The 10,255-nt window shown below is 39.6% G+C and overlaps 1 protein-coding gene across 1 annotated transcript; it reads right to left on the reverse strand.

Moving 5' to 3' along the window:
* Positions 1-2,345: 2,345 nt before the first annotated feature.
* On the reverse strand, positions 2,346-2,846 carry LOC121997927 (uracil-DNA glycosylase, mitochondrial-like). The gene has a single exon (XM_042552604.1). It carries the CDS (start codon positions 2,844-2,846, stop codon positions 2,346-2,348), a length of 501 nt encoding a protein of 166 aa, XP_042408538.1.
* Between the last annotated feature and the right edge of the window lie 7,409 nt (positions 2,847-10,255).

Here is a 10,255-nt window from a genome sequence, read left to right on the forward strand (position 1 = left end):
ACCATGTTTAAGAGATAAATTAGTAGGTTATGTTAGTTTTGGTTTTATGCTTTTGCATGCTACAAATTCAATGCATGTTTTATTGGTAACGATTATGCATTTCTCTTCTTGTTCATGCGAGAATATGACTAAGAGAATTTTAGTCCCCTTTTAGCATCTAGTTCCTTTGCTATTTAGATTTAGTAAATAACATGAACATGTGCAGATTTAGATTTCTAGTTCCTTTGCTATTGGAATAACATGAGCGGATTTTTAGTTTCTTATGTTCTTAGATGTGCATGAGTAGCCTTCCTTCTAAAACAATCAGTTTCTAGTTTCTTTAGAGCTTAATATGTAGAATTGTGTCAGCTTAATATGTAGCATTTTAGTGTGCAGATTTTTATAAGCATAGCATGCATATTTTTATAAGTATAGTATGCAGATTTTAATATGCAGAATTTTATTAGCATAGTAGGCAGATCTTTGGGTTAAGCATTTCAAAGTTAGATTTTTGCTTAAACATTTTAGTTTCTTTTAAAGAAGTATTCTTTTAGAAGTATTAACAAGTATAAGAAAGATAAAGAAAAGAAAGAAAAAGGCCAAGGCCTTAAGTAAATCCCAAAGTCAAGACTTTAGGGATTTTGGCACACAAGGTGCTAAAGAAAATGCCGAGGCATTATATATTAGAAGTATTAAGAGATAACAAGAATTTTACTTTTATCAATGGCATTGTACTGGACTTTCAGTAGTCCTTGGGCTGGGCTCCCATAGTCGGTCACTAGGTTTAGATAACCTAGTATGCAGGACTCTCAGTAGTCCTTGGGCTGGGCTCCCATAGTCGGTCCCTAGGTTTAGATAACCTAGTATGCAGGACTCTCAGTTCTGGGCTCCCATAGTCGGTCCCTAGGTTTAGATAACCTAGCAAATCCTACTAGATTCGGGACCAGCTATCTCGGGTCTAGTTAGGGATGCGCGCATAGTAAGTACAGTTGCCGGGCCCAAGAAGAAGTTGATTATTATTTTGAAGTATTATAAGTATAAGTTTTGAACAAGTAAAGCAAGTTTTACATAAGTATAAAGTATTTAAAGAATAAGTCTCTAAACAAGTGAAATAAGATTTAGAAGGTGTTTAGAATTCAGTAAGCTTAGTTCTTTATGCAAGCATGATAGTATAGGCTTGCCTTACGTGTTTAGCCTTTCAGTTTGTTTCTTTACTAATAGAAGAGCATGAGTTAGTTTACTGTTCTTTGCAATTTATGAGCATGATTAGCTATACATGTTTAGTATTTCAGTTAGTATGATTCCTTTGCTATGTATGAGCATGAGTAGCTTTACATGTTAGCATTTAGTTTTAGCATGTTTTTATTTATATACATGCATATCGAGATTTTGTGAGTTAGATAGCGCTTACTAAGAAAATTTTGCTTATAGACTACACTTCCTCTTACTGCAGATACAGGAAAGGAAAAGATATAGAAAGGAAGGCGACAAGGAGGTGCGGATGGATGTGTGATGCCAGGACTATGGAAGCCTTGGGACTAGGAAAGAAGTTTTATTTTAGTTTTTGTTGTATTTTGATATGATTAGGACGTAGTAGAAGAATTGTAATCTTGTGTGATGATTTCTTGTGTTGTTTTCTTTAATTTGGATTCATTATACTGCGTGGTTGATTGATATGTGTTCCAGCCGCTTGTGGCTGAGTATATATTGTATGTATTGTTGAATAAGGTCACCGGTATAGGGGAGACTCTGTTGAAATTTTTCGGTTGAGTTTCCATGTGATTTTTAATCATACCGGTTAAGTAGAGTTAGTAGTTAAGTAACGGTCATCCTTAGAGAGTAGTAGTAGTAAGAAGGGTGGTCGTTACACATTGTTAAGTTAACTAGAGTTAATTAAGACATACTCCATGACTACGTAGACGTTAAGTGCATCCTCACATGCATCATAAAATTTGACAAGATTATTATGGTTGGACAAGGCTTTGAGGATTTACTTGAAAATATATTACAAATTATATTTTGGCATTTTTGGTTAAATTTTTTTTTTCAAAAAAAAAAAAACAAGAACCAAATATAATTAAACTATCAAACTCATCAAACCAAAGCAAGACATAGAAACCAAAATTTAAATCATGTTCTTTTCGATTTTCTACATGGAACCAAATAATGGAGGCCTCAGATAAAATGACCAACATCATTCTACAAGCCACTGCTACTAGATCAATACACTATGACAGTATGAATAAACTTGATATTCATCTAGTTAATAAATGGGAATCAGGAGGCACAAAATGTCAAAGTTGTAGCATGCGTAAGAAACAAGAAACTCAAAGAACAGGACATACAATGAGGCATAACAAAATGATTCAGGTCAAGGAGTCTACTTGTCCAATAATGACTGCCTTGACTTCATCAAAGGAAGTCAAATGAAGAGCATTAAATATAAGGTGGGGCGGAGGGTAGATAGGGACGCTGCCGCGCATCTCCATCTCCACAAACCTGCACAGGTTCTGCGTGTAGGGTTTCTGAAGTTCGCTGGGGAGAGCCTCCAGCCATGTCTCCTCGACCAAGAGCTCTCCCAGCTTCACATAGGGATCGGAATGAGTACCTTTCCTTGTCGCGATCCTTTCGGAACAGATACTGAGGTTCCGCTTCCATCGGGAAAGGGATCGGCCGGCGTCGACCCTCTTCGCCCTCTTCGCCTGCTCCGACGTGAGTGCGGAGGGGTGTTCACCGGCGATGAGAGGAGGGGCGTGGAGGGTGGAGAGGGGGGATTTGAGGGTCATGGATTTCGGGGAGAGGGAGATCGGGCGGAGACGCTTCGGCGAGCGGAGGAGCTCGCCTAGGGCTTTGGAGGAGGAAGGCATGGCTTCGGGATTGGAAGTTGGAAGACCAGGTAAATAATTGGGTATATTTATCATGCATTTCCTAAACCCATAGCGGGAGTATCTTTAGGGTTCCCAGGACACAACGCCCCTTTTTAATCCAGCACGGAGAGCTCAAAGGCCTTCTTCAGAAGGCCTCTCCGGTGCTCGGAAAAGGTCACCTGCCGGCTGGCCAGTTTCTCTATCCTCCTTATCTGCGTCTTCCCCCTCACCATGTCGACCGATTAGTCGATAACACACCCGGAGGCAGCGCCGAATCCTACCGTGAGCAGCAAAATCAGCGAGCAAGGAGCTCCGATCAGTCCTGGCCACACGAGGATAGACAAGGAGGGATCAAATCAGAAGAAGGAGATGAGGAATCGAGGTTACCAGATATGAGATTGAGTAAGAGTGGAGGAGGGCTACTTCTAGTGACTGGGCGATGACTCCAATCCACACAGGCAACCTTTTCTTACCCAGAGGAGGAGATGGAGGAGATGCGGTGTGGTTTGCTGAAGAAGCAAGGGCATCCTGCGTCGATCTAGGAAGGGGAAGAGGGAGATGAGGCTGAGAGAGATGGTGGACGGCGCGATATAGGTTTAGGTTTGGAGGAAATATTGAAGTGTTGCAAATTTGGCTTAAGTATTGGTGGGAAAAATAAATTATTTTATTTTATCATATACACCGGGTTTTAAAAACCGCTGTTAAAATCGGTGTCTATTAACAAAAAAAAAGGCGCTCATATACATCAGCTTAAAAAACCGATGTCTATGAGCGAAAATCTGCGATTATAGACACCGATTTTTGAAAAAACCGGTGTAAAATACTCAAAGACATCGGTTTTTGCTTAAAACCGATGTTGTTCCACCGATGTCTATGAGGGTTTTTCTTGTAGTGAGGAAAGGGAAAAGAGGGAAGAGTCGACCACAAGAAATTAGAAGAGGAGCCTTAGGTTGTGTTTAGAGAGCATCCTCTCCTCCACTTTTATAATCTTTGCTAAAGGCTAATAAGGAAAGTTTTTAATAAATTTCCTTTTATTTGCTATTGTAGATGGTTACAAAAAAGGAAAGATTTTAACAAAATTAAAATATCTCTTTTGATCCATTATAAATAGCTATAAAAGGAAAGATTATAACAAAATTTTATTTTAAACAAAATCTTCCTTTTAATCTTATAATGGTTGGTTACAAAAAGGAAAGATTTTAACAAAACTAAAATATCTCTTTTAACCATTGTAGATTACTACAAAAAAAAGGAAAGATTTTAACAAAATTAAAATCTCTCTTTTAACCATTGTAGATAACTACAAAAAAGGAAAGATTTTAACAAAATTAAAATCTCTCTTTTAATCCATTGTAGAAAGATATAAAAGGAAAGATTTTAACAAAATTTTGTTTTCAACAAAACTTCCTTTTCTCTTCTTGTATGGTTAGCCTCATGCTTGGGCACCAAGCATTGCTTGGTCGGCCCACATCTTGGGCACCAAGAGGGCTTGGTCGGCCCCTTACTTGGGCACCAAGAAAGGTTGTGGCCGGCCCCTAATTTTGGGTAAAAAGGGAAATCAAAACGGGTGAACATGAGGCTTTATAGAGGCTACAGCAGGAACCAAGAGAAGGAATTGGTTTTGGCTTCCCGATGAGCTTGAGTTTCTATGTTCGACCCGAACACGTAACTCAAGTTCATCAATAATAACTCATACCACTAAAGAGTTATTATTGAACTACACACCAATCTCATATTACATTATGGGCTCTTTCTTATCATGAGTACATTAATCTCCTTGTATTTAAGATATCGAATGTCCATTAATTAAATGAGTTACTAACAACTCACTTAATTAATATCTAGCTCTAAGATAGTGTCACTCAACTTCATTGTCATGTCGGACTAAGTTCACCTGCAGGATTTACATGACAATCCTTATTAGCTCCTTAAGGGGACATCATCAACCTAGATAACTAGGAAAAGTTTCCTTCTATAATCAACAACACACCATATAAATAATATTATTTCCCAACTTATTAGACTTATTGATTTAACGAATAAATCTCACATATTGATAAATCAAAGAAATAAATACTAAGTATATGTGCTTGTTATTATATCGGGATTATGACTACGCACATCCATAATAACAGAGATTATATTCTTTTATATAGTCAGTATAAAAGAAACAATCTCAAATGATCCTGCTCAATACACACATAGTGTAATAGTGTAATTTTATAGTCAAGATAACTAGTACCGAATTACACTACAACCATTCCAATGGTTTGTCCCAATCCATCTTTGTGAGCTACTATTAATAATTTATAAGGAACTGATAACATGATCTTCTGTGTGACACCACACACTATGTTATCTACAATATAAATTAAATGGGCAACTGTATTTCACTAAATGCAGACATTTGACCAATGTGATTCTCATTTCAAAATAAATATTCATACAAAAAGTTAGGCTTTTGTATACATCCTAACAATCTCCCACTTATACTAAAAGACTATGCTACCATATATGCTACTATACATCTGATTCCCTTCCCCTCAACATGCCCATCAAAAGCTCTCACCTAAAGGGCCTAAGTGAAAGGATCCAGGTTATCTACTGATGCAATCTTGGTGACAACAACTTCTCCTCGTTTTATGATGTCTCGTATTAGGTGGTACTTGCGCTCAATGGGTTTACTTGCCTTATGGGCTCGTGGTTCCTTCGAGTTTGCTACTGCACCACTATTATCATAATAAATTATGATAATTTTGGGCAATTCAGGAATCACATCTAAGTCCATCAAGAAGTTTCTGAGCCATAAAGGTTCTTTGGCTGCCTCAGAGGCTGCCACATACTAAGCTTTCATGGTAGAGTCTGAAACGCATTTCTGCTTAACACTCCTCCATGCTATGGCTCCACCTCCCAAAGTAACACATACCCCGAGGTCGACTTACTATTGTCCCTATATGATTGGAAGTCAGAATCCGTGTAACCCACGGGAGCAAATCATCTGCCTGATAAACCAGCATATAATCTCTAGTCCTTCTCAGGTACTTTAATATATGCTTTACATGTTGGGTTTCTCGGGCCACGAAAATCGCTTTTTCGCTTCGTGGAAACCCCGAAACCTCAAGCCAAGGATCCGTGCGAAGAATAAAACTTTCAAAAAATACGAGTACGAGTTTACTAACCTATAGATCTACACTAGAACAATATGTTAAAGAGATTTACCCTTGATGCGCGCCCTTTCGTGAATCCCGCTCGTCCTAGGTGTCGGATCTCGAGAGTGTCAAAGTAGACACTCCTCTAGAAGTATCCACACGAACAAGTAGGTGGAGAAAAACCACACAAAAGGTGTGCTAGCACCTTTGGATGGTTCGGCCAAGATAGGAGGAGAGGGAGAGAAAGAAGATCTTGAGGAGGAAGAAGAAAAGAAAGATACACACAAAAAATGAAAACTCATCCTCAATTGCCTTGATGTGGCCGTCCACATTAGGAGGTGTAACCCCCTTCACATTAATCTCAATTAATGTGGAGGCCATTAAAGTGAAGAATTGTAACCTCCATGAGGTGACATCTCACTTAAGTAACCATGATGATGTGGAGCATCATCATTGGTCCACATCTTGCCAACTCACTAATGATGTGGCATAAAGTCAAGTCAAACTTGACTCTTCCTCTTCCTCTCAAGTCATGTCAAACTTGACTTAATCTCTCTCATGGTTGATCTAATCCAACCATTTAATTCAAGCCAACTTAATATAATGAATCTAATTCATTTAATTAAATTGATTCAATGAGTCATAATTTAAAATAGACTCATTGAACACATGAATAAACTTGAGTCCAATTCAATTAGTCCAATTTGGATTACTCTTAATCCAATTTGATTCATCAAATGAATCAAATCCTCTTGGTTCATCATATGAACCTAATCTCCATCTAATTGTCCTTAGTGTGCGACCCTATAGGTTCTTGTAACGTTAGCAATGCCCCTAAACCCATTTAGGAGCAAAATTAATGAGCGGTATCTAGCAACACATCATTACTACCCAAGTTACAAGAATGTTGAGATTCAACAACACCTTTGTGACTACTAATTGTGACTCCTCACAATATATGACAAATGTCCTTCTATCCTAGACATCAAGATTGATCAATGTGAGGCATAGACCGTGTCATCCTCTGTCCAATCTAAATCTTGAACTCCAAGTAGACTCACTAAATTAAATGAGTTCAATATCTCATATTGACTCATTTGGGCATGGCCATCCACTTCGTGGTCTCACTCTATCAAGAGTATCGATGTCGCTCCCGTCATATAGGAGGGATAGATCCCATCTACATCACTCACATCCCTCTGCATAATTCGTTACATACCCAGTAATCACCTTTATAGTCCACCCAGTTACGGGTGACGTTTGACGAAACCAAAGTACATAACTCCTTATGTAGGGATCCATGGTGACTTCAGGTCCAGGGACTAGTAGTCATACTAATGGCCACATGAGAAATTATATGACACTCATATAACGATCCATGATACTTTCTCATGGCGGGTCATTCAGTATACATTCTCCAATGCATACCCATGTGTCAACTTGATATCTCTATATCCATGACTTGTGAGATCATGTCATGGAGTTGACCTACATGCTAGTCTTATTGCAATTACATTGTCCCTGAATGTTAACACTCAACTAGGAATGATTAAGAGTAGTGTTCCCTATATCATCTCACTATCGGTTCAACTAACTGATTGATATAGGTGAGAACCTTCTACTCAAGGACGTTATTATACTTAGTTTATTCGGCACTAATACAAGTAAGTATAATAACCAAAAACAAATGCCTTTATTTATATAAGAATATGATACAATAAGTCCATAATACAATCATCAAATGATTGGCTTTAGGACTCTAACTAACAATCTCCCACTAGCACTAGTGTCAATCAGTGTAGGCTCTAAGCCCCAATGACCTAGTGTGACCATCATGCTTCCTCTGTGCCAAAGCCTTGGTCAAGGGATCTGCGATGTTAGCCTCTGTAGGTACTCTGCATATCTTCACATCTCCTCTCTCGATAATCTTGCGAATGAGATGGAAGCGCCGTAGTATGTGTTTGGTCCGCTTGTGTTCGCGAGGTTCCTTCGCCTGTGCTATTGCTCCATTGTTGTCACAATAGAGCTCAATAGGGTCAGCGATACTGGGAACCACCCCAAGTTCAGTGATGAACTTGCGGATCCAAACTGCCTCTTTTGCTACCTCTGATGCAGCAATATACTCGGCCTCTGTCGTAGAATCAGCTACTGTGTCCTGCATCGAACTCTTCTAGCTCACATCACCACCATTAATGCAAAATACGAACCCTGACTACGATCGATAATCATCCTGGTCGGTCTGGAAGCTAGCGTCTCTGTAACCCTTTACAGCTAGCTCGTCATTGCCTCCATATATCAAGAAATATTCTTTAGTACTTCTTAAGTACTTAATAATATTCTTGACCGCTATCTAGTGACTTTCACCTGGATCTGACTAGTATCTGCTCGTCATGCTCAAAGAATACGAGACATCAGGTCGAGTACATAGCATGGCGTACATGATAGATCCTATGGCTGAAGCATAAGTGATCTAATCCATGCGGTCACTCTCCTCTCTAGAAGAGGGGCCTTGAGTCTTCGAAAGACTCACGCCATGTGACATCGGCAGAAATTCCTTCTTGGAGTTCTGCATGGCAAACCGAAGGAGTACCTTGTCAATATATATACTCTGACTTTGGCCAAGCAATCTCTTATATCTATCTCTATAGATCTGTATCCCTAGAATGCGGGATGCCTCACCTAAGTCCTTCAATGAGAAGCAACTCCCTAGCCAGGTCTTGACAGACTGAAGCAAAGGGATGTCCTTCCCAATGAGTAGTAAGTCATCCACATACAATATGAGGAAGACAACTATATCCCCTACAACCTTCTTGTAGACACAAGGCTCATCTTCGTTCTTGATGAAACCAAACTGTTTGATTGCATCATCGAATCGAAGATTCTAGCTCCGAGAAGCTTGCTTTAGTCTATAAATGGACCTATGCAGCTTGCATACTCTACTAGTATGCTTTGGATCTACAAAACCCTCAGGTTGTGTTATGTACACATCCTCGAGTAGGTTTCCATTAAGAAACGCAGTTTTAACATCCATCTGCCATATCTCATAGTCATGGTATACTGCAATAGCAAGCATGATCCAAATGGACTTAAACATCACTACTGGAGAAAAGGTTTCATCATAGTCAATACCATGATTCTGCTTGAAACCTTTTGCTACCAAGCGACCCTTATAGATAAGTCCATCCATGTCAGTCTTTCTTTTAAAGACCCACTTACACCCAATGGGTTTTACCCCTTCAGGTGGATCAACCAAAGTCCATAATTGGTTGGTGTACATGGATTCCATTTCGGATCTCATGGCCTCTAGCCATTTATCAGAACCTGGTCTCATCACAGCTTCCTGATAGGTGGTAGGCTCATCCTCTATGAGCACAACGTCATCATGGTGAGACAAGAGAAATGAGTATCTCTCAGGCTGACGACGTACCCAATCAGACCTGCGAAGGGGTATGTCTACTTGAACTGGTTGTTGTTCCTCAACTCCTTGTGGAACAACATCATCCACAACACTTTGTGGTTCCAGTTCAATTTCCATCGAGGCTTCAGTGCTATGGTCCGCATCTTGAACTTCTTCAAGATCGAACGTACTCCCACTAGTCTTTCTAGAAACAAAGTCCCTTTCTAGAAAGACCCCAGTCTTTGCCACAACTACCTTCTGCTGACTGGGAATGTAGAAGTAATATCCCTTAGTTTCCTTGGGATATCCAATAAAGTAGCACTTGTCGAATTTGAGTCCTAATTTGTCTGAGACTTGACGTCGAACGTAAGCCTCACAACCCCAAATCCTCATGAAAGACACCTAGGAATCTCTCCCAGTCCATATCCTATATGGTGTCTTTATCACGACCTTGGATGGAACTCGGTTGATTATAAAAGCTGCCGTGTCTTGAGCATAGCCCCAAAGATATGTCGGAAGATCTGTGTGACTCATCATAGATCGTACCATATCTAATAGGGTATGATTCCTCCTTTCGGATACTCCATTCCACTGTGGTGTTCCAGGAGGAGTGAGTTGGGATAGAATCCCACATTCCGCTAGGTAGTCACGAAACTCATGGCTAAGGTATTCTCCACCTCGATCTGATCGAAGTATCTTAATACTCTTGCCAAGCTTGTTCTGTACTTCATTCTTGAATTCTTTGAACTTTTCAAAGGATTCTGACTTATGTGTCATCAACTACACATAACCATATCTACTGAAGTCATCAGTAAAGTGATGAAGTATCAATAACCGCCTCTAACAACGACATTGAAAGGGCC

The sequence above is a fragment of the Zingiber officinale genome, chromosome 1A (assembly GCF_018446385.1).
Source record: "Zingiber officinale cultivar Zhangliang chromosome 1A, Zo_v1.1, whole genome shotgun sequence".
NCBI lineage: Eukaryota > Viridiplantae > Streptophyta > Magnoliopsida > Zingiberales > Zingiberaceae > Zingiber > Zingiber officinale.